Raw genomic sequence first — 26761 nt, forward strand, 5'->3', positions numbered from 1 at the left:
CCATGCTATCTCATGGACAGCACTGTTCCAACATAATGCCCGATAACCACGGAATGTTGGAGAGTGGTCATCACGGAAATGCGTTTTTTGGAGAACAAGACAGAACGCAGAATAAGAGGAGACAAGACGTTGCATTTCCGGTAGGTGACTAATAATATCCGTTGCAGTTCCACTGGGTGATCGTGTGGTGTGACTCCAAGGTAGGTATGAAGGAACGGAGGTCAGGTCACTTTGTCAGTAGTTGTCACCGACAAGGGTGGGGTGACATCCATAAGTAAGACGTCAGACTCGGGTTGCGAGAGGGGAGTTGGCACCTCTTGGAGGCCTTGTCATGGGATTTATGTTTCTTCTTCCTCTCCTCTGAGGTGGAGAAGGGCAGAACACAGGGGGAGTACAGGCATCTGCAAGATCAGGGACAGAAATAGAGCGGACAATCTTGGGGCGCACAGATGGTGTGCCTTGTGGCCGAGTGGTGGTGAGAGTCTTCTGGCCTGAGAGACACCAGGGAATGGGTTCCTGGGAGCGAGCCTGATCACTGGCAGATGCTGAAGAAGGGGGGCACTTCTTCGGCAAGGGAGGGGGAGCGACTCCCTGACGGTAGGTCATGGGAACTGCAGGGGAGGGTGAGGCAGGGCTGGGGTAATGACAAGGGAAGGGAGAGGAGGAGGAGGAGGAGGAGTAATGGAAGTAACAGAGGCAAAAGTTGAAGATAGTGACACTGGGTGGAGTCTCTCATACTTTTGGCGAGCCTCAGCGTAAGACAGGTGATCTAGGGACTTGTATTATTGTATCTTCTTTTCTCTCTTGTAAGCCAGGCAATCTGGCGAGCAATCGGAGTGCCGGTCAGCACATTTGACACACAGGCGACGGAACACAAGTGCTTCCCTCACAGACTGGGTGGCCACAATCACCACACAAAGCATCCGCCATACAGCAGGAAGACATATGCCCAAAACGCAAGCACCGAATAGGTGGAGGGATGTACAGTTTCACATCATATCTGTAGCACATAACCTTTACCTTCTCTGGGAGGGTATCCCCTCGAAAGCCAGAATGAAGGCACCAGTATTTGTGCAGGTCCCTATGCAACCCTACTGCACACTTCTAACAAAATGAATGCCACGGCGCTCCAGATTAGACTGGAGTTCCTCATCAGTTTGCAAGATGAGGTCCCTATGAAAAATGACGCCCTGGACCATGTTCAGAGATTGGTGAGGAGTGATAGATCACAGGCATGAAGAGCTGCAGATTGGGTGGCAGAAGAAGCTTTGATCAACAGGGAGCCGAGCGCATCTTACTAATAGACTCCACTTCACTTCACCAAACTTGTCCTCGATATTTTCCATGAAAAACAATGGCTTTGTGGTGGTGAAAGTGTCCCCATCCGTCCTAGTACAGATCAGGTAACGGGGAAAGGGTTTCAGCCCAAGACGGCGAGCCTGGCACTCCTCCCATTGGGTAGCCGGGGAAGGGAAGGCTGTCAGGTCATGTGAGGCAGTATTTAAGGATCCTTCACCATTCGAAGAGATGGCCGTGTGAGAATGGCCAGATTTTTGCAGCTTGATATGCTCCATGTGCCAAACATCCGCCCTGATATCACCCACTCTGAACAGGGGCTTTCCCCATAGGCGCCACCCAGCCACAGCAAGGGCCGTCTGGCACGGCGACTGTTGCCAGGAGTTCCAATGCTCCAAGAAGACAAGCAACCACTCCTTGGCATGAACTGGGAGGGAACAGCTCAGGTATCAGTAATGTGATCCCTGGATTGTCAGGGGGCTCAGCCATATGGGTACGTAACTCCAGCGCACGGACTGGCTACACATGCTGGTGACCTAGCAGGGTGGAAGAGGGCTGCAGTGGGGAAGGGTGAGAGGAAGGGAGGGGGGAGAGGAATCCACACTGTAGATGCTAGGGAGTGAGTTCTTCCCCATATGGCTCAGACTGAAAACAGGAGGTCAAACCTCAAGTGGGGACTGAAAAAAAAAAAAAAAAAAAACAAAACAGGCAAAAGGAACAAAATTGTAACCAATACTGGAAACCAGAGGAATAGCCAGGTCAACATAAATCGCAACACCGAGAGAGGGGAAGGAAGTGGCAACGGGGAAGGACCGGGGATAGGGGAAGGAACCGCGAGCCCCTAGGGGAATGTTTGGAGGTCGGTAACATCTTACTTGCTGCCAACTGACAAATAGGATGAAATAGAATGTACATCACACTAAACTCTTATTAATAAATACCATGTTATTACAAAAAAATTTTCACACAAACCAATTGATACACAGTTCACAGTATCTTCCTGCTATAATTCTTTAATTATATACCTTATTATATAAATGCCTCCGATATTATTAAACAAAACGGTTAATCAAAATGTTCTGGTTAAATTTTTTGATTCATAGAACTTTCAGAAGGGCCATCCTACTGGTTTCTCTTCCAATTTAGTTCAGTCCTCCTTCCAAGAAACCACAAGCTGGCATACTAACTTCCTCATGCCAGTTACCATAGCAGTTCAATCAACAACATTAGAACAGAAATCTAAATCTCCCCAAAATGTTTGCATAACAAATTATTCACAGCAGTCTCTTTTGCTTCACTCACTCTACTGTATGGTGATTTAAGCTGAGGACACATTTCCCCCCCCCCCCTCTTTCAACTTCTTTAATTATGACCTACAGCAATTTCTTCCTCCCTAAACAAAAAAAACTGTTACCTCACATACAATTCATATGTAAAATATAACTGGTGTTACGGAACACAGCAATGCTGACAAAAGTGCACTACTTGCCAGTATAACAAGCTGAGCAAAGTATCATCATCATCATGTAATGTTAATGTTGGACACAATACGATTTGAATACACACTATAGAGGACTGAATACGATTCGAAACTAACAGCTAGTGCTCAGCAGATATTTTCGCTAGGTTCGAATCCACTGGATGGTGTACAGCAACCATCGAATATTCAAATCATAAGGACAGCTGTCCATCACAGAAATCCATTTATAGCAGATCTAGATTTTGACTATGATATAGTCATCATTGGTGCATTACCACAGAAGAGTCATATAGGCACAAAGATGTCCAAGTGTACACTCTAGAGAATTTACATTAGCATTTACATCACAGAAAAAAATATGCTTTCTGCAACTGACTGTTTTTCTACTTTACATTTTAGATATTCACATTGTTAGTGAATATGGCTTGTTACAATCTAACTTCACAGCATGAAAGATCACTTTGGAAACAATACAAAAACATATCAAACTTAATTTTGTTCATTGGTGGACATAATACAATTTGGAATGATGAATGTCAGAATGAAATGGGGGCTCTTAGAAGCATGAAATAAACAAATTCTCCCCTCAAAACTAATACAGCCCTGGACAATCTTCAAATATTTGTTTTGTGCAATATTTTGTAGGTCAGTACTTCTGAATGAAACCTTACACATGACATAAATGTCCACACTCCCATATACAAAGAATTTACAGCATAAAAATTGCTTAAGACATCTCTCTTTAGGAAACCTATGTACATCACCACTCCGTAACTGGTGCACTGAGATGCAAATAATTTTAGAGCCAAAATCAGTTAGCCATTCACTTTACCTTCATTTGATTACTCTGATATTTTGATTTAGGAAGCTCAGTGAGATTTTCAATCTGCATTTTGCGATTCACTCAAGCAACTGCCATTATTAACACAACCACCCAAAAGCAACAGTGACTCTTAAGTAGCTCAATTACAGAAAAGGACTAACTTTTCTGGTAGTTATCAAATGAATCTGATTTACAAGAAAAAAGAATACTGTTTTTAATATTCCACTGACATTATTTTTGACTGACTGTCCATTAGTTTTATTTATGGCGAGGTGAGGCAACTGTGCAGTTCCCATGTGCCAAACAGCACATATGTGAGCTACTAGTCAAGCTAGAAAATAGTGGAACATTTTGAGATAATAATACATGTTGCATAACACCGTATCTCTTGAATAGCTTTATAGGCAATGTCCAGAAACTAATGAATATGAAGTTGACACACACACACACACACACACACACACACACACACACACACACAATGATGCACTATTTGTTTAAAGTCAATTTTTTTTAAACATGTTCAGTTTAACAGCTACAGTCCTCGCTGTTCCCACCTAGCTTCCATTTTAATATAAATCTCTAGCGTTATTTTGCTGAACTGAAAATTATAGAGGTTATTAATATTACTGCACATTTTGAACTACACAAAATAGCTTAATTTACATAAAAAATTATAAATTAGGAATATAAGCAGGTTATGCTGAACTAAACATTGCAAAGCTAAACCCGTTTAGACAAAATGTATTATTTATGTATTTTCCTGAGCATTCATTCATTATTACAGAGAGACCACTATAAAAAATCATTGAGCCCCAGGTTTAAAGTGAAGTTTATACATTTCAGTCAGCTTCACAGGTAGATGATCTCTTCTTAAAAACTGAATAGAACATGCTAAGGAGTACTCCAACTTAATTGTTTCGTGTGATTTAGTGTATTTTGGAGAGGTATTTTACACATGCATTGAGCTACAAGGCAGTGTAGTTACTAAGAGCGCTAACTGAGCAGTTACATGTCACGCTCAATTGGGTAACCAGTTTCAGTTTTGGTTATGGAACTACTAATGCCAGATGTACTGAAAGGCATTTTGCACTGTTGTGGAGAACCAGGCTCTGAATGTATAGCAAGTGCAAAGCCCTATTTCACATCACACTGTATACACCGAATGTGGAAGTTAAGATTTCTCTCAGAGAACAAATTTTGAACTGTTTCTTGGAGTGTCTACACTAATGCTAAATACAGATTAAACACCAAAGATTGATCTCTCCTGGTAAAGACACCCCCCCCCCCCTCCAACTGATCTTTTCTGATTTTTAGAACAACGCACACAAAGAAGTTTTAAGTGAGACTGCAATTTCCAGAACAGGTATTTGACAATTATTACATTAGCTTTTCTGCAACAAGCAGCTCCTCAGTAGGAGAATTAATTCCCTGGAACTAAAAGGTGATAGATGCAGCAAGTTCATATATCCCAATGAACTAACCCCCAGCCCTACTCCAACCATATTAAAAATTTTGGTCCATATCCATATGCCTACCACTTAAGTTTTGGTGAAACAACAAATAGCGTATAACTTTTTTTTTTACTGATTTCATCTACACATCTTCTACTACTATGAATCTCTCTAAATTTAATAAGTACACGTTCAATGCAAAATTGTCGTGGGTGATGTTATCAAAGGATGCTTTCCTGAGTAAGTCCACTAACACACGTTAGTGTAAGTAAACCGATTGTGCTCCAGACATACGTAATGTTGCCAATATAGCATTTTTTCCCCAGTTTTCATAGGCATTTCACTGACAAACTGTTCCTTTTCACAAATTACACAGTTTCAATGTGTTAACAGTGAAATACTAACTGAATTTAACATCAGTCACCAAATAAAAGGCCAACCCCCAATAACAGAATGGACACAAATTGTTATGCCTTACATTTTTTTTGTTTTCATGTAATTCTGCAAGATTTATTCTCTAGAGAGTAATTTAAAAAGTTAATTATTTCACTCACCAGTAAGGTGGGTTTCGCTTTCCAAAACCCATACAGGATTCTTAGGATTTTTCAAAAAAGAACCCACTTCAAGGTACCTCATATGCTCTAAATAAGCTAGAAAACCTATCTCACTTTGGCGGTCAATTCCAAGTAATTCTGTAAAACATGAGGATGGGTCAATTAAAACACTTACAAAATATGTACAAGGATGTTACAGTCAAAAGGCACAAATATAATCTGATATCAAATACATTAAAAACTTAGCAACCATATTCCATCCTGGACTTTGCATTAAGAAGTTACATTTTCAAAAGTATTATCCGAAATTAATGTTGAAATGTATAAAACACGAGTACTAACTGATCTGTGTATCTTACATACCAGGAGGAATTTTATGTATCAGTCAACTACATCCAACTTTGACGTGCTAAAGTGTCCGCACACAAAGCAGAAACTGAAACACTAAAAACTTTTGTACTATCACAATTTAACATTCTGTTGTTCCCACAATTTCCAACGAGTTGATTCAAAGTCAATGCTCAATTCTTAGGTGAAAACCTGAAGACAATTGTCAGAGTCATTAGTTAGGCAGACTTCCCCAACTACTGTACCTTGCCAACATAACAACAAAACTCATCTATGACACACACTTAACACGTAGACTGGCTGACAAATGAAGTGAAGCAGCCAGATGGTGCGGTAAGATGTCAATGTACTTCTATATACACACACATCATTGGCGGGTATGTGAATGATTAGAACTGCAACTCTCTGTGACGGGTAGAACAGCTACCAGAGTGCATTAATTTTGCTCATGTTTAGTGTTGTCACTAGGCCTGGTATGATATGGTATGGTATGGTATGGTATCGGTGCAAACAGCATCAGATGTTCAGTGATACCTGTGAAGAACACAGATACTGTTCACTCGTGTGAGACAGTGTTTTTAGTACCAGACAGAGTTTGAAAGGGGCCTCACTGTTGGTCTCCATTTGGCAGACTGGTATAATCGCACAATATCCAGATTTGTGGAGCATTCAAGTGTGACAGTGACATGATGCTGGACTGGAAGGGAATGTGAGGGCATGCATACTAATCATCAAGACTCCAATAAACCACTTTTGACTACCAAGACACTTTTGACTACCAAAAGGGAAAATTGTTTTACTGTAGAGCAAGCACATCATAACTCCATCCCACCTGTACCTATCATTCTAGAACAAGTAATGGACTCCCTGCAACATTCTGTGTCATCCCACATCACTGGTCAGAAACCGAGCAGCTGGACTGGGGTATTACAGTCCCATGTGCAGGCTGCAGTTAACACCACAACACAATCAGCTGTGTTTGGAGTGATGCCATGACCGGCAAGCATGAACTGTTGATGAATGGCATTGCATTGTGTTGTGTTCAGCATGAGTCACTGCTCTGCACTACCCCAAATAATCATTATCAGTGAGTATGGTTGCAACTTGGGAAGATGTCCCATTCGTTTAATGTTTTGAAAGAGGAACATCAGCGTTAGTCCTGATGTCATGGTGTGGGGGAGCCATTAGGTATGACTTCAGGACTTGGGAGAGTGTGATGGAACTCTGACAGCACAATGGTGCGTCACAGACACACCTATCATCATCATGGGTCACCTCTCATAACAGTGAAATGTTGAAAAATGTCACAACAGGACAATGCTTGCCCCACACATGGCACACATCTCTATGCACTTTCCGTGTGGCAATAATGTACTCACTTGGCCAGCAAGATCCCCAGATCTTGTGCCTCATAGAATGAGTGGGGCCAGATTGGACATCAATTCCATCCCAGTGCCAGCTTTTAAGCTATTAAAGACCAGTTATAGCAATAGTGGGCAAGCTTGCCTCAGGAGAGGATACAATGGTTTGAAAACACCATTCTCAACAGAATCAGTGGGTATAGCAAGGTCAGCATGGGCATATCATCATACTGGTAATGGATCCATACTGCCAAGTTCTTTGCAAATTTTACTCTAATTTTTAATCACTGAAATAACATCACATTCCCTCTCAACGTATGCATTTTATTTTGCTTACTCTTCTTAATCTAGGTGCTTCACTTTTTTTGTCAGGCAGTGTACATAAAATCGCACATGGGCCTGCTGCTCAGCCAAACAGCTGAAATATTAAGAGATTGAATTTTTCATTGAATTTTTCATGTTGAGAGCACTGAAGGGCGATCTGTTTTAATTGTTAAAAACCATTTAACAGCCAAGACTGCATAAAATGTTTCTTTATGTAGGGCAACTGGTTTCAACAGACTTTGCTGTTATCTTCCAGACTTTGCCGTTATCTTCAGGTCTTAAAAACTTTTTGCTGTAAAACCTGTTCATTTTAAGCTGAACCTCATGCAAAAGATGTCAAATGGACATTATAAAAGATTTATCACTGCTAAAATATTTAAAAACAAAGCACCTTGTGCAAAAGGCTATGTCCATATACATATTGCTCACAGAAGCTTGTTACATCAGAAAACCACGGTACACAACAGCACATCTTTTTACATATGCTGGACATATTACAAACTAATACCACATCTGTTTATGCATGATGGACATAACGGTTTATAGTATTTCCAGTGTATATTAACAGAAGTGCTATTGTGTAACATGGTTCTGTGATTTAACAAGCATTTGTGAGCAATATGTATATGGACATTGCCTTTTGCACTAGATGCTTTATTTCTTAAATATTTTAGCAACGACAAATCTTTTGTAACATGCTGATTTTTATCCACTTGACATCTTGTGCGTGAGGTTCAGCATAAAATGAACAAGGTTTACAACAAAAAGATTTTTAAGTCCCGAAGATGACAGCAAAATCTGTTGAAACCGGCTGTCTTAAATAAAGAAATATTTTATACAATCTTAGCTGTTGAATGGTTCTTAGAAATATTAAGTGCCGAAGCCTGAAAAGTTGAATTTTTTTCCAAGGGAAATTCATCACATTCTGTTGCACACAGCACCATAAATCTCACTAGTTAATTAACTGACAATGTTTTGGCAAAGATTACCAGTGAATGTATGTTTATATATGTTCCAATCTCATTAATCTTTTCTACAATTCTGCTCAAAAAGTGAGATATCAAATGGCTGCTACCTCATTCAAAAAAGGCTGCAATAAGACCTGTATGTTACAGTACCCAGCAATTAGGCCACCAGATTTATCAGTTGGGACTAAGGCTAAAATTAATAATTTTTGTCCTAAGTTCAGTTACTTTAACTTACACTTAAACATACAAATCACTTATTTTTAGCTAAATACACAAAATTCAAAATTTTGAAGCACTATATTTTGCTCAGTATCTGACACAGTAAAGGTATTTTCCGACTTTTTCTCATGCAAATTCAGTCAAAAATTAATATTTTGGTAACAGTAACAACAAAACAGCAATAATAAACAATAAGACCAGGCTGACCAATAACAAAAATTAACAATGAACCATTTGAAACATATACAAGCAATCTTACAGTCAGTGACTCTCCCAGTTCCACAGCTTCCAAAACCATCACAGGAAACATTAAATTACAGAGGAAAATGAAGCAACACACAAGTTTGCCAAGCATCTGACAAATATTTATCACACCACACAGAAAATTTGACATGCACTCAATGAAATGCATGATTTACAGGCACATATCTGCTTCCACAACTACCTGTTAAGCCTATGGATCTTTTTCAAGGAGTAAGTGAAAAAATTACTAACTGAGGCCTCCAACATCTTGTTCATGATCCCAAACGTTACCCACTGCTCTTCCGGTGAGCATTAAGTTAATCAGGCTTTGGCTACCATAGCCATAAGTATCGTCTATAAAAGGCTCTGCAGGATCATTAACTTCTGCCATTATTTGTTCTACTCCCTGCAAAAACACAGTATCCCATTAAAAATACAAGCTACACACAAATTTCAAATAACCCACATTAAACTTACGAGTAACAATTTACACAGTCAATTACATAATTGTGTGAGTAGTTTCACTAACATGCAATACCCAGATATGTGACAGTATTAAAACTACCTTTTAATTACCAAATACACAGGGAATTTATCTGCATCACTACAGCTAAAAGGGAAAGGAGCAACTGTAATAACGCAATAACAGAACAACAAATTAAGAATAATATTTACATTTCCTGCTACTTGTACCAGCTAATTTACTGTTGTTTATATCCAAGGCTATGTAAGTACTTCTACTTGACATGTTATTTTCAGAATGTTGAAGATCACATTAGGCCTAAGTATGGGAAACTAATTCAGTTTTACCATTTACCATAACTTACAATTAATTAGAAAGAAAATTCATGGGCAAACAGTAACTTTGAAATTTCGATTCCTATTTTTTTTAATAAAAAAGAAAAATCAAAATATAAAGGTATCAGATATATTTAATGCACTAGAAAATATTTAACAAAAACGGGGGTGCTGTTCACGTTTGTTGAGTAACAGGAAAGTTATCAGTTGCTCCTTAGAAGAAGAAGAAGAAGAAGAAGAAGAAGAAGAAGAAGAAGAAGAAAAAATGAAAATGTAAAAAAGATTCTAAAATTAAAGAATAGTATGACAAGAACAAAAAAGTCAAGTAAGAGGAAAGAGGGGGGGTAAAAATCTCACAAAAATATTGATGTACATTAATGTTAAACTGTCAGTGGGGACAAAGGATGACTCACTCACTCTGCTGTAACAGAAGACATTTACAAGATATAAAATTAGTGCTGCTTGTCATTAACTTTTTCCATCCAAATATGTTTAGGTACAAGTCACAGAAAACAAAGATAGCTGTGCACTATACGATATAATACCATTCAGACTGTACTGGTCTATATCACTGCCGATGGAGATAAAATCATTAAACACAAGCCCACACATGCATCATCACTTTTGAAACATTTAATTGTTTAAATAAAGTATTTAACACTCCCAGTAAAATAATTAGCTTCACTAAAAATTATTCCATGAAGCACTCCATCATTGGTTACATAATAATAGTGATGGCCCAACCGATGCATGAATGAGTTTTCTATATGGTGGCCAAAATAAAATAGGCCTGGAAAATTTTAAAATAAGATGGACACAGGATTGATCCTTGTCAATGAATGTCACAGAAAATAGTGGAAATGATCAGTCAACCCCAATTCAACACTGTGTTGTGTTCAATTTATCAAATTGTTGCTGGAGGTTTTGCCACAGCACTTCCAGTCAAACTACTGTGCAAAAACAGTTCTGCACTCATTTTCTACAAATTGTGCTTCACATAACACTCAACAATGAACACATGCTGCTTCATCATGAGCAGCATTTTGCATTATATTTCACTAGTCAATAAATATGTCCGTTCCTCTCACTCACTCAAACTTAATTACATAGTGAAGTATTTGGAATAGAGAATGTGAGACATGCTCTTGTGCAGCCATGTCACAGACCAGCAGGTCCACTGAAATCATTGTTTCTAGAATTTTCTGAAATGCGCAATTCTCCTGTTCATTAACAAAGGTCAGTATTTGTGTAAGTCTTACAAATAATTTCCTGGCCAGTGTTTTTGTGCATCCTGTACCAATATGTGTATTCAATCAAGATATTTAATGAACACGAAGATAACAGGAATACCTGCTGTCTAGTGAAGAAGGCACGCATACTCTGTGACCATGCTTGCAGTATATAGTGAGATGCAGCTCTAACAACATTTATGAACTCAATAAAATGGTCATTTCATTGTCTACAATTTTGGGCCAACCGTTATATGGACCTCTTGGGCCACAACTTATGTACTGTAAGATATACAGTACAAAATAACACCCCAATTCACAATATGGATTCAGCTGCATGTTTAGATTGATTTCAACACTACCTCAAACCAGTCTACTTTTACAGCTTTAAAGCCATCAAGTATAATGTTTGTTTTCAGGAAAAGAACTGGTAAAAATCTCTTTCTCATCACTGTAAATAGGCCGAATGATGTGGTGTGTGTGATGAATATCACACAATTACTTTGGATACACTTCAATTATTCTACAAACACGAAACATAGTTAAAATTTAAATGTCTTTCACCCAAATCTCACATTCTCTATGATCACTCATAATGATAACACTTTTAAATGTCTAAAAATCTCCTAAAAACTGTTTATGAAATGACAGAATGAAGCCCAATTATGAAGAATTTAAAAAGTATTTAACTGAATGAGCCAACCATCCCAAGTGGTTAAACTTTCCTCAGTAAGTCAGTTAGCAGCTTGGCTCATAAAGCGGAAAATACCCTTTAATTTGAAATTACAACCGGTGTCATAATGAAATGTGTACATCAGTAGCACTGTACATTGATGGATTTTCTTACCACTGCAGGAAGCCTTGTATCATTGCACCAAATCCTATTCATAGATGGACAAGGAAGATTTAATATTGTTTTAGTGACAAAGAAGATACACCAATGCCAAATGGATGGCTTCACAAGCTGCAACTTAAAATCTTTTACTTCCATTTGCTGTGTACACCACTGATCTACAATACTGCTCCACAACAGTGACCAGATAGTATGTACATGACAAGCAAATCATCAGTGAAGAAACAATACCATGTAACTGACTGACTGATTATCGATTTTTGCGCTTTTCAGTTAGTTCATATCCTTGACGCTCAGCGCACCAACTCTTACTGCCAGAATGCCGATTTTTTTTAAATTATCTACATATAAAATGAACTAAAACAAGACGACCGCATATACGACACAGTGAAAAAATAAATTTAAATAATCCAAAAGGGCGAAAGAATGTAATACCCCATAACTAGATTGTTTTGGAAGTAGTAAACAACACCGCATAAAAATCCCGTGTTCAAAAGTGGTTCCTTGGTTTTACCTTTCGGACAGCATTTTACAAGATTTCTTTACTGAGGAAGAAATTGTTTCTCAGCTGAACATAGGGTATGAAAGCGAAGAATCCTCCTCGAGAGTGATTGACAGTGGTATGAAAATTGTTTTGTTATTTGCCACGCATTAACAGCAGTCCGCTAACACACTAAAATTTAGTAGTACCACAGCTGCTTTATTTTAACGTCACACTTCACTTTTTGAGTGCTTTAGTCCTTTGTGCTAAAGATGTTTTGAATACCCACTTGATTATAGGATCTCATCTAGATCCAGAATGGACAACAGGTCAGAGTAGTAGTAACAGTGAAGTTATATGCACAGAAGGAGAATTAATCTCATATATGGGGGTTTTCTGTTACTTTTCCTGGGCCATCTAATACCACATGTAATTTTTATTGTCATTATTGTTATTAATGCTATTGTAATTGTTGTTATCGTAAACACATGAATGTGAAATTCAACTTCGATCTTCTTCAGTCAATTTTTCAAATGTTTGTTTACAAACCTCACAGGCTGCATCCAAGAATGCTCAAAACGATACAGCAGTGACAGTTGCCACTGGAGATAGCCGCACCTCTTCACGTTTATTGCTGTACTATGTTGCTCATTTCTTCCCAGACAATTCAGATAACTTATCGGAAGTTGATGGAAGCAAGGACACAGAAAGTGGAGGCCAAGAATTTTGTGGCGCCTTAAGCTGTGACAGGAAAAGAAAATCTAAAGCTTGCCCTGAAGATTAGAAGAGAAACACCAACAATGTGCAGGCAAGCATATATTGGATATAAAAGAAGTCAAAATGGCAAAATTACTCTTAATAGTACAAGAGAGGCATGAAAATTAGGTCCAATGTGTACTTCAAAGATGTGTCAGAAATCTGTTCAAAGGAAGTGTCATCAAATTTTTACTGGTGACAGACAGGCAATTTTTAACAATTTTTGGGAAACAATGTCACAGGACCAGAGGAAGATCTACATAATTAGTCTTGTGGAACTAATTCCAACCAAACGTCCAGAGAAAATCACAGGTGAATCCAGTAGAAAAGGCACGCTGGTTTATCATCTGAGAAACGATACAGGAAAACATCAAGTATGCAAAAAAATGTTTCTCAATACTATTGGCATTAAAGAATGGACAGTGAGGTATTGGCTGGATAATTCCACACTTGGGATGAGACCTGATTGATAATTGTCACATTTCCGAATAAAACAAAGAAGAAAGATGAGAAAAACTTCATTAAAGAATTTCTGGACTGTCTCCCTAAACTGCCACCACATTACTGCAGGAAGTCCTCCTCTAAGCTATATCCTGAGCATATTGTACACAGCAAACAACAGCTGTATGAACTCTACATAAAAAATGCAGTAAGGAACAGGCTTCACCATTCAATCAGGTCACGTTAAGCTTTATTTTTGAAGAGGTTGACCTCAGATTATTTTTCCAAAGGAAGACCAGTGCAACCTGTGTTGTTACAGGCTCGGAAACTTTAGTGAAGAAATGTGGGAACAGGACATAAAACAGAAAGAGCAGGCAAAGCTGAAGAAAGATCTAGATAAGAAACATGCCCAGCACAAGCTCTGCAGTCTAAGTCATCGACTTACAGGCTGTAAGAGTAGCATCACTTTTACATACAAGTGCAGTTTATTATAAAATAAAATTGGATGTCCATAACTACAATGTATAATTTAGAAAGTCATGATGCAGTGTGTTGCTGGTTCTATGAAATGCAAGGCGAAATTGTTGCATCAAGTTCTGCCTCATGTATCGTGGGCACACTATCCAAAATGATTGAGGAAAATCCTGTCCCAGTCACTTTGTATTCTGACAGCTGCACTTGCCGTAACAGAAATGTGATATTAAACACACTTAAAGACAAGCAATTGATTCACGAGTACTGATTACGCAAAAGTTTTTGGAGAACAGTCAATACTCGCATGGAGTGTGAATCAGTTCACAGTTCCATTGACTGCAAGTTCAAAGGATGTGAAGTTACACTTCCTAGCCAATATGCCTCGACATCTAAAGAGGTGAGAAGAAAGCCACAACCTTACAATACCCATTACCTATATTGCTACTTTTTCACTAATTATGCAGAGAGAAGTTTGTGGAAGTATGACTCAATTAGGTCCAGAAGAGCTGCAAAGAATGAGTCAACAATTACCGACATGAGGGCGATACAGTTACGTCCGAACAGCCTTATTCACTCCAAGTGCACTTTCAACAAAGTGTAGCAAGAAGTACCAAGACATCCGAGAAAAATTTCTGGAAAAGTTTGCTTCTCAAAACTATACAAAGAAAACTTGAAAATCAGGAAAGCTAAATAGGTTCATTTACAACAACTTAAAGTAATTGTTTCTAAGGATTGTCATTTGTATTATGATAACATTCCTTATGAATAATCACCATCTTGGAGGTTACTGTTTCAAGAATGACAAAGTGTCTTTCTTTGCTCAGCAGTTTTTTTCCTTGAAGAAACCTACAGACATTATCAGATCAATGTGAACCGTGTGTATATTTGTAGCTTTTCCAGGAAGTCTTTCAATAAAGTCTTTCCAAAACGATGTTAATGTAAAAGACAAACCAATACTGCGTAAACAACATTCCTCTTCCATAAATACTGACAATTCCATGTATCTGCTTGCTGTAATCCAGTTTTCTAAACAGCACTTTCTTTGTTTCACTTTTTGTTATGATCCGGAATAAATCATTGAAGTGCAGCAATGCAAATTTCGTGCCCTTATGAAACATATCGGGTATTCTACACAGTTTTTTCTCTCCCCTGTAAAATTTGTGTTTTACTACTTACGCAGTAATGTTTCTTCACCGACAAAATTAGTAACAGGGTTTTCTCTACACTTTGTTTTGGCTGACAAATCATCTAATTAACTCTCACTCAATAGCTGTAGTCCATTTAAAAGCACTTGATAGTTGACATCTGTCTCTTGCCGCTACAGTGTTGCTACTGCTCGGTTATAGGTGACACACGAACTCTGTGGGTCACTTAACTAATGCTGTTAATGTGTAACGTGGAACAATGTTGGAAGTGACTACTGCAAAGTATGTAGGGAGTGCGAGATGCTCTATTGACTGCTGAGTTTAAGTGACCCATGAATGAATTGCAGCAGACGATGCATTTCGTAGGCTTGAATTTAAACTCATGTCCTAAGCTAATGACAACCTCACAATACACAATACAGTATAACCCCACTTTTACGTTCCCGGAATTAATGTTTTGCCACCATTTACGACATATTTTTTATCAGTCCCATGAAATTTCCTATGCCCCCAATGTTAATTTGCACCTGATTTTACGTCAACATATTTATAATTTTCCCACAATTTACACATTACGAAAAAATGTTTGTAGAGAAAATATGATGCTAGCATGATGCTGGCCGCCCAGTAGTGTTTACAAATATTAAGTGGTTAAGTTTCTTGACACCAGGGCACTCTAGTGGATTTGAACCGGTAAAGGAGTAAAAGTTGGAACAATTTGTGCCGTACCTCCTGCTGCTGCCGCCAAGCTCTACTTGGCGTGGTGGCCGATGGGAGTAACTAGGTTCGCTCGAATGAAGATATCATGACCAATCACAACCATTTCCAAACTGTCTCTACTGCACAAACGCAGCTTCGTGATTGTTGTGACCGTCGTGACTCCTCTGCCGAACCATATTTAGCATATTTCGGCGTATGGCCACACGGAGCGCTAGTCGACACCATCATTCACTTTGTGTTGCTCGAATGTTTTTAGTGTAAACACAGTACCGGTTACGTATTGTATTCATGCTGAGCAAAACGTGTTTCGAGAATTTATTCTTGCTGTCAAGTGCAGTATTTACCTACATATTTTTTGCGATGTTACACAAAAACAATGTGAGTGGTAGTATGCGTGTGTGTGTATGGTTTTCTACATAACTGATAGGGCACAGTACCTGATAACCTCAAAAGGACGACTACAGTGCAAGAGACACAGAATAACACATATTCAAACACCATACAAAATACTTTTTTTTACATATTTGCACTTGACAATGAGGAAAAAATTCTCAAAACGCGTCTTGCTAAACATGAAAAAATACGTAACACTAGTGCAGTATTTCATTATTTAATGAATGAATGACAGCTGCAGGCTTTCAAAAACATCTCTTATGACATGAAATTGAGTCAAACGTCTTGATGCCCGTTATGTGCATATCATACATAAAGTGTAAGGGGGGTATCCTATACGTAACTTTTACAGCTTAAAATGTTATTTCCCCGCATTTTACATTTTTCTGTGGTTTACACTATTTTTTTGAAGTCCCTTGAAAAGTGTCAAAGTGGGGTTTCACTGTATATGCAAGAAAATGTCTGTCAACAAGCTGCACCAGTACTAAAATCACAATCTCTTTGCTCACAGGGATTAAAGTCAACATTTCCAAATCAACTGACGACAGAAAAAAATTCAGTTTGAGTGCTAAAAGTAAGCTTATTTCTCACTATCACTGGTTACCAGGAACTATCCTCACACAGGTTACATGAGCTGACACGTTACCATTTGACCCTGCGACATCCTACATATGGAATTAATGTGCTGACCATTGTGCTATGGCCCTATAGTAAACAAAGCAATTACATCTATGATTGTGTTGACCCAGTAGCAATGTTGAATGGCAGCCTTCAAAAATTCGGCTTCACACAATGTCATACAAAGCTTATCTAATTTAAGTTAGTCTCTGTGACTATGATAACTGTACACATGACACTCAACTGCATCTTGTGGGAAGGTATCCAGTAACGTCTGGTTAGTTCTGTGCGTGATATGTGCAGATTTCATTAGCACTGTTGCGTATGTGTCGTTCTTGGTGTGGTTATTGTCTGTGATGAAACATGAAATAAAAGTGCCTGACCCACGATGCAGGATCCATGATACAGGATCCAAACACATGAAGAAAGAATGCCCGACAAGGAATTCGAAGTGAAATGACCAATTGTTGAGGCAGTTCAGCAACAGCGAACGATTCGGGTATGACACTGAGTGCTTTGTTTGGAAGAAACTAGCTCCAATGTGTGGAGTGTCAACTATAAAGTAATATTAATCTGACTGCCCATCACTTAAAAGTTAACCGATATGATTTGTTATGTAATAGAGGATTTAGGCTACAGAAATCCACAGGCATAATAGATTCTTTATGGATATGGCATATCTTTGATGTCACTGACAGAACAGTGGAGGGCTGGTGAAAAGATCATCATCAACACACTTGACACATAACTAATCAAACCCTCTGTCACAAAAAACTGCCTAAAATAGAATCATGACTCTATATATGACAAGGCCAGTATCATAGTATATCGTCAAAGACATCAGTTAAACCTTATAAACAGGTGTGAACGTTTAAGTTAAGCTTAAGGTCCAGCAGTGAATTTACTAAGAGCTTGGTGGTCATGTCATTCATCCGAGTTTGAAACACTAAACGGATCTGCATTTCACATAATACTGTTATGGGGTAGGAAAACAAATCTACATAAAATGGTGTGTCTAAATAGGAGTTGAGGTTGGCTGCAAACAGGGATGTGGCATGAAAAATACTTCATGGTCCAGTAAGAGCCCAGGTAGCAAGCAAACATCATTCCTATTCAAAGCTCCTGAATAACACAACTAGGTTAGTCATCTAAAATTGTGTTCAAAATAGAAACCAACTCTTCCAGAAACTAAAAATATACCAGCAACAAAAGACACAAAAAAAAAAAAAAAAAAAAAAAAATTCAGATAATAAGTGTGTGCTGTAATTCTCTTCTTACTTGTTTTGGTAATATCTCTCTCTCTCTCTCTCTCTCTCTCTCTCTCTCTCTCTCTCTCTCTCTCTCTCTCTCTCTCTCTCTCTCTGCCCCTCCCCCCTCCCCTCCTCACCAAATCTCTCGGTCCATCTCATCACCTATCTCCCCTCTCTCTGACCTTGAACCTTGTTTATTGTTGCTTCAAACAAAACCTTTATTGGGAACTGAAGTCACTCAAAACGAGTGGGTAAATCTCTCGCGATCATTGTTATACAGGGCATGAGAGAGACCTCTCCAGCTGCTGGATCTGCAAGGATTGTAGATTCAATTACAGCATTTTTCATAGTTTTAATCTGCAAATTCGTAGAATTACAAAATTTTGGACAATGCACATTAACCAGTAGTATTCGTAGTATTCTAACTATAACCCGATAAGCTATAAAACTAAGTTTTCTGTAAAACACACTCTGCGAGAGAAAAAAAAAAAACGGCACAATGCTGTGTACGAAATTTTTGTTTGAAATTATATACACAGAGAAAGAATATTTACAAGAGAAATAATATGTGTAATGGTCAACATGCCCTGCTATCATCATTAAAACTGACTGAAGAAGATAACTGAACTGTATATTTTCGCAGAACAGCACACAACAGCATTTTCTAACATAAAACTAATACATTGTCATTTAAAAATATATAGCCTATGCCTGCCTATGTGTTTATTAGCTTACAATGTGGAAATTCAAAGTAAATCAGTCATAGACTTGTTAATAGTGTTTTCCACTCCATTTTCGTACCACTATTCAAGAAATGTTCTCCAATTGACTGTGCAAACTATCTAAAGATAGCCCTTATCTATCATCCCATATTGAATGAGAGGCTGAAGACCTCACCTTCACAAATACCAGATGAGCACACTGGGTTTACTCCAGGTAAGGGAGCCAACGAGCAGATTGTAAGCAACATAAAATAGTCAGTACTATGGACCATCTCCATGGCGATGGGTACGCCAAGACACCTGGTGTACCTGACCCAACTGAACACAACAACAGTAATACATAAAACCTTCTGACTTTTTTCTACAAATACCAGTGTGGGGTGAAGTTCCATTCTCTCTCCACTATTGTTCGATGCATATAGTGAGCACATTATCGGGGATGTTCGTAAATACTGATATGACAGCATTGTTGTAGGTGGCAGAAAAATTAATTTCAGGTACGTAGTGACACACTGATAATTGCAAAAACAATCAACAACTGGAAACCATCATATACAGGTTAGTCGAATGAAGTGGAGAATTTGGTCTTGAACTCAACAATACGAAGACCAAAGTGATGATTGTAGATCACCTTAATGACAATGGACCCGACATTACAAATATTGCTGGCTCTAAGGTCAGCAGTGGCTTAGAGTACTTAGGGTGTGCTGTCACTGACACTTGAGAGCATGAGATCCATAGATGCTTTTTGATTACAAGACATTCTACAGGGAAACTTGCTCACTTCTAGAAACACACCTCCATCACTGCCAAGACAATGCTCACCGTCTTCCACATACTAAATCTACCCCATCACAACCTATGCATCAGAAACTTCGTCAATGAAGACAGCACATCGTCACAGGATTGATGCTCTGGATATTTGGTGGTGCAGAAGATTACTTCAAATCCTATGGACAGCACACTGAATTAATGAACTGATCCTGAGGCAGCTCAGCATCAGAACAAAACTTGACACTTGTCAATGGAAATCAATTGAAATATTTTGGTCACATTGCCAGAAGGCAATAAACAATGGAAAGAACAATAGAAAAAATTTGATGTAAATTGGTCAAGAATGTTTCCCAATTTGGTAACATTAAACAATACTTGTTTTTATATAGTAACATAGATATAGATTTAATATAATATAAAAACTTCTGTTTATATTGGCAAGGGAACTTTTCTTTCACATTAATTTTGTACTGACACACTGCAAGAGGAGAGGGGATAGGGATTATACCTTCAGCACACAATATAAGAGGTGAAAAACAATCTTCCCACAGTGGTAAGCAACAAGCTGAAATACAGCTTTTAGCAACATTAAAAACAACATGATAAACAGGAAATTGATCCCACAACCCAAGCACACCTCTTGAAATGACAGAAAACTTCTGTCTATCAGCAATTATCTGAAATTTCTTCAACTTCCACTGTAGTTTTCAATAATGACCATTTTCAGAACTTTTTTACATTCCGTTGGGCCCACAGCATGGTATACATCATTATAAGACATTTTGAAAATAGACGCTCCGAAACTAGCTGCCATAAGGTAATAAATTTTTAACATTTTATATGATAGGCCTGTTTTGGCTTATTGCCATTATCAAGTGACCCTGCGAAAATAGCATTGGTAACCACATCTATATGTAAATCATGGCTGTTTTATGTTTGCTTTTGCATTGGTACTTACATCTAGTAGGAAGATGGATGGATGGACTATTTGGGGGAAGAGAACAAACAGAAAGGTCACCGGTCCCATCAGATTAGGGAAGGAAGTCGGCTGCGCCCTTTCAGAGGTACGATCCTGGCATTTGCCTGAAGCGATTTAGGGAGATCGCAGGAAACCTAAATCAGGGTGGCTTTAGGCAGGTTTGAACCGCCATCTTCCCGAATGCAAGTCCAGTGTGCTAACCACTGCACCACCTCCCTCTGTTTAGTATCAAGTGATAACCACATTGCACCTCTAGCAAATTTTTCTGTCAAGTCTTGGCAAGTATAATATTTTTTGTAGTTATGTAATGTAAAAATACATTTTTGGCAGTTCAGTATTTTGGGAATTCTTTACTATGATGCAATATATTTACATACAGCTTATTAGAGAATGTTTCATTTAGTTGTTCTTTCCCTTTAAATTTTGTCCATGATGTTTGTGCGTTTTGTTTTCCACATCATTATATCTTTTTGGAATCTATTAGGTTAATAAAGTTCTAAAGATAGTATTTCTGTTTGAAATTGTGTGTTCATTTAGAATTAAAGCAATTAGATACAATAAATAATGCCTACAATATTAAGTTATTCCATCATATGGTCATCTTAAAATAACTGCAAAATTCAACCTAGTGGCACAAACCAAGAACTACAGAGCACAACATACAGGAAAATTTACACTATAAACAAATTTTGAAGCCAGAACTGTATGTAGCATACCTATGTTTAAGTAACAGTATAACTCCATTGATGTTTGGCTACAATTCTAAATTTATAGATACACAGATAGTTAGATACATAATACTAAGTTTAATAAGCTAATGCAAACACAACACTACATAAAGAAACCAAGGGAGGACTATCTATCTCCATACCAATTTCATACAAGAATAAAAGTCTCAAGAATACTAATTTCATAGATGATTAATCCAATTTACTTACAAAAGGCTTGAAATACAATTTAGAACTTAAATTACATAACAGTTCCATAAAACACCTGACAGCCACTGCAAAAGTAGCAATTGACATAACAAGTCTATCAATCAGAAAGCAAAATGAACAAACAGTTAATGTAGCAAAAGCTGTGGAAAATGAACTTTATAAAGTGAAAATACATAAAAAAATCAAAGACAGAATACATTGCCCTCAAACGCATAAATCACAAGCCAACGATGCACTTGCAGTAAAATCAAAATCAGGAAATTGTTCCATTATAATCAACTGAAATGAGTAAATAAATAACGTTATGACATTTTTGAAAAACAACGTCACAAAAGTACCACATACCCCAACAAACAAATATGTAGCACAATAAAAAAAAACAAAAATTACAATGGAATATTAACAGAATATGATAAGAAATCTATTATTATGAACCCACACACATCAATATTATGTGCTGAAATAAAGATACATAAAATATCAATTCCAATCTGCCCGATTGTGGATTGTATCAATAGTCCTACATACTTGGTACGTAAAAAAAAAAGAACCAACTACTAACAGAGCTGTACACATACAACAAGAAATATGCCACAAGAAATTCACGTACTTTAGCAAAAGTAACAAAAGAGAGATATTTCACCCAATGGGAAATTGGTTTCTTTTGACAATGCAGACCTATAACTTATGAAATCATGGATCTCCTTAAAACTACCTTATTTCAAAATTATTTTGAATTCAAAGGAAAAATCTACACCCAAGCAGATGGAGTAGCTATGAGCAACAGTGTAACTGGCACAATTGCAGATATTTTTGTCAACACATTAGAAGAAAAATTTTTCTTCTGCCTTTTATAGATATGTAGATGACACTTTAATCCTGGCTGATGGAGACAATACAGACATCACTACTGTCCTCCAGGCACTTAATAACCTCCATCCCAATATAAAATTTGCTATGGAAATGGAAATAGATAATTCAATATACTACCTTCACCTGACAATTAGCAGAGATACCAACAGCAATACATCTGATGCATACAGAAAACCTACCACAACGGAAAATATAATAAATGTCTAATCTTGTCATCCTAAAACATAAAAGCATGCCGCCTCCTACTCAGTTTTTTTTTGTTTTGATGGGGTTTAAGGGCGCTCAACTGCTGAGGTCATTAGCGCCCAGTCACTGTTGTTAGAGCACATGGAATCTAGTAAAACTCAAGGGGATGGGGGGGACACCAGAAGGACCTGACAAAGATGCGGATAAAATAAGTAAAAAGGTTAGATGTCATTGGACAAACCAGTTAAAGTTATAAAACGCAGAATACGGGCAGCTGCTCGAGCGTCATCAGCTAAAACATCTGGTAAAGTAGATGGCAGGGACAGGACAACACGAAATTGACTAAAACGGGGACACGGCAATAAAACATGGCGCACTGTTAATACCTGACCACAAGGGCACTGCGGGGCTGGGTCACCGGGGAGCAGGTAGCGGTGGCTAAACCGGCAATGCCCAATCCGCAACCTGGTCAGAAGGACCTCCTCTCGTCGAGATGGTCGGGAGGAGGTTGTCCAAGCAGTTGGGAGCGGTTTTACTGCCCGGAGCTTGTTTCCTTGGAGGGATGACCAAGCATCCCACCACAACGACACAAGCCTCTTACATCCCCACGAACGTCAGATGACGGGACACAATGGGAGGCTGGCCGAGGCAGGAGGACTGCAGCCTTGGCTGCAGCATCCGCAGCCTCATTCCCAGGCACTCCTACATGTCCGGGAACCCACAGAAAGCTGACAGAACCACCATTATCAACGAAAGAATGGAGGGACTGCTGTATCCGTGCAATCAAGGGATGGACCGGATAGGGAGCTCCAAGGCTCTGAAGAGCACTGAGTGAGTCAGAGCAAAGTACATACGATGAATGGCGGTGGCGGCGGGCATACTGAACGGCCTGATGGAGAGCAAAAAGCTCGGCCGTAAAGCTCAAACATTGGTCGAGGAGCCGGTATTTAAAGGTGGCGGCCCCAACGACAAAGGCACAGCCGACACCATCATCAGTTTTGGAGCCATCGGTGTAAATAAAGGTGTGACCGCCAAGTCGAGCACGGAGTTCGACAAACCGTGAGCAATACACTGCAGCCGGAGTACCCTCCTTCGGGAGTGAGCTGAGGTCGAGATAAATATGAACCGGAGCCTGGAGCCAAGGTGGTGTCGGGCTCTCACTCTCTCTGAAGGTGGTAGGGAGGGCAAAATCCAATTGTCGAAGCAGGCGACGGAAGCGGACTCCAGGGGGCAGCAGGGCAGACACATACAACCCGTACTGACGGTCGAGAGAATCGGCGAAGAAGGACTGGTAAGAGGGGTGGTCGGGCATAGACAACAGCCGGCAGGCATACCGACACAGCAGTACGTCGCGCCGGTAGGTCAATGGTAATTCGGCAGCTTCAGCATAAAGACTCTCGACAGGACTAGTGTAGAAGGCTCTGGTCGCAAGACGTATCCCCCGATGGTGGATGGAGTTGAGCCGGCGTAAGAGGGGTGGCCGAGCGGACGAGTAGACGAAGCTCCCATAATCCAGCTTCGATCGGACAATGGACCGATACAAGCGAAGCAGGACAGTGCGATCCGCTCCCCAAGATGAACCGCTAAGAACTCTGAGGACATTAAGGGAACGAGTACAACGGGCCGCCAAATAAGAGACATGTGGAGACCAACACAGTTTCCTGTCCAACGTGAGCCCTAGAAACTTAGTTGTGTCCACGAATGGGAGAACAACGGTACCGAGATGTAAGGATGGCGGAAGGAACGCTTTATATCGCCAAAAGTTGACACAAACCGTCTTCTCTTCAGAGAACCGGAAGCCATTTGCCACGCTCCATGAGTAGAGGCTGTCTAGACAACGCTGAAGGCAGCGCTCCAGGAGGCATGTTCTCTGGGCACTGCAGTAGATCGCAAAGTCATCGACAAAGAGAGAGCCTGAGACATTAGGTGGAATGCAATCCATAATTGGATTGATCGCGATGGCAAAAAGGGCTACGCTCAAAACGGAGCCCTGAGGCACTCCGTTCTCCTGGAGGAAGACGTCGGACAATACAGAACCCACACGTACCCTAAACTTTCGATCCGTTAAAAAGGAATCGATAAAAAGGGGCAGGCGACAGCGTAGGCTCCACCTGTGCATAGTGCGGAGGATACCTCCTCTCCAACAGGTATCATAAGCCTTCTCCAAGTCGAAGAACACTGCTACCGTTTGGCGCCTTCGCAAAAAGTTGTTCATGATGAATGTCGACAAGGTCACAAGGTGGTGAACAGCGGGGCGGCGGCGACGAAAGCCACATTGGACATTAGCAAGTAGTCGTCGAGATTCAAGAATCCAGACTAACCGAGCATTAACCATGCGCTCTATCACCTTACAGACACAGCTTGTAAGAGAAATGGGGCGGTAACTAGAAGGAAGGTGTCTATCCTTCCCGGGTTTGGGTATAGGAACAACGACGGCGTCACGCCAACGCATGGGGACTTGACCTTCGGTCCAAACGCGATTGTAGGTACGAAGAAAGAAGCTTTTGCCTGCCAGAGAAAGGTGTGCCAGCATCTGAACGTGAATGGCATCTGGCCCCGGAGCAGAGGACTGGGACAGTGCAAGTGCACGTTCGAGTTCCCGCATAGTAAAGGGGGCATTATAGTTTTCCAGATTCAGCAAGTGGAAGGAAGGTCGTTAAGCCTCTTCTGCCTCTTTCCTGGGAAGGAAGGTAGGGTGGTAATGGGCGGAGCTTGAAACCTCCACGAAAAAGCGGCCAAAGGCGTTGGAGACAGCCACAGGATCAACAAGGACCTCATTACCTGAGGTCAGGGCAGGTACCGAGGAGTGGGCCTTAATGCCCGACAGCTGGCGCAGGCCACCCCAAACGACGGAAGAGGGAGTAAAACTGTTAAAGGAGCTGGTGAAAGAGGCCCAACAAGCTTTTTTGCTGTCTTTGATGACTCTACGGCATTGCGCTCGGAGTCGTTTGTATTCAATACAATTCGCCAACGTAGGATGGCGGCGAAAGGTGCGTAAAGCACGTCGTCGAGCACGGATAGCGTCCCTACAAGCCTCGTTCCACAAGGGGACGGAAACGCGACGTGAAGAAGAGGTAGTACGAGGAATGGAACATTCGGCAGCATTGATGATAACAGCCGTGAGGTATTCGACCTGACTGTCACAACTGAGAAAATCGTGGTCCGGAAAGGTCGCCAGGGAGGAGTGAAGTCCCCAGTCAGCTTTCGGTATGTTCCAGCGCGAAGGACGTGGGGATGGGGTGTGGTGCAGGAGACGAACGACACAGGGGAAGTGGTCGCTCGAATAGGTGTCAGGAAGGACATACCACTCGAACCGACGGGCAAGAGTGGTAGAACAGATCGAGAGGTCCAAGTGGGAGTAGGTATGAGTAGAGTCCGAGAGGAAAGTCGGGGCGCCGGTATTGAGGCAGACAAGATTGAGATGGTTGAAGACATCCGCCAAGAGTGAGCCTCTTTGACAGGATGCAGGAGAGCCCCAGAGGGGATGATGGGCATTGAAGTCGCCAAACAATAAAAACGGCGGGGGAAGCTGAACGATCAGGTGCATCATGTCTGCCCGACTAACAGCAGATGACGGTGGAGTGTAGATGGTACAAACTGAAAAAGTAAAAGCAGAAAGAGTAATACGGACAGCTATTGCTTGGAGTGGGGTGGTCAATGGGATGGGATGGTAATAGACATCGTCCCGAACGAGCAACATGACCCCACCATGAGCTGGGATACCGTCCACAGGGGTGAGGTCATAGCGCTCCGAGGTATAGTGGGTAAAGGCAATACGGTCAGTCGGGCGCAACTTGGTTTCCTGGAGACCAAGGACGAGCGGACAGTGCAGGCGGAGGAGCAGTTGTAATTCCTCCCGATTAGATCAAATACTTCTTATGTTCCAATGTAACAAGGCCATCGCTAGTCAAAAAGTTGGGGGAACGAGACAGGGGAAGAGCTGGTCACCTCGACGGCCGCGGAGGGCCAGGTTGCCAGGGAACAACGCTACAACCGGCGGGAGGCAGATCCGGTTCCATCAAGTTGTCACCAGCTGCGGCCGCTGTCCCTGGTTGTGTAGG

General features: G+C 40.2%; 1 protein-coding gene across 1 annotated transcript in view; it reads right to left on the reverse strand.

Moving 5' to 3' along the window:
• Window positions 1-26761, reverse strand: part of LOC124722999 (ubiquitin carboxyl-terminal hydrolase MINDY-3 homolog) — a 92827-nt gene that overhangs the window by 41680 nt on the left and 24386 nt on the right. Inside the window, exons 5-6 of the mRNA XM_047248173.1 lie at window positions 9323-9476; window positions 5608-5745 (exon numbers count right to left, since the gene is read on the reverse strand). Coding sequence (XP_047104129.1) covers window positions 5608-5745; window positions 9323-9476 — 292 coding nt within the window. The remainder of the gene's footprint in view (window positions 1-5607; window positions 5746-9322; window positions 9477-26761) is intronic.

This window comes from Schistocerca piceifrons, chromosome X (genome assembly GCF_021461385.2).
Source record: "Schistocerca piceifrons isolate TAMUIC-IGC-003096 chromosome X, iqSchPice1.1, whole genome shotgun sequence".
Classification (NCBI taxonomy): Eukaryota; Metazoa; Arthropoda; class Insecta; order Orthoptera; family Acrididae; genus Schistocerca; species Schistocerca piceifrons.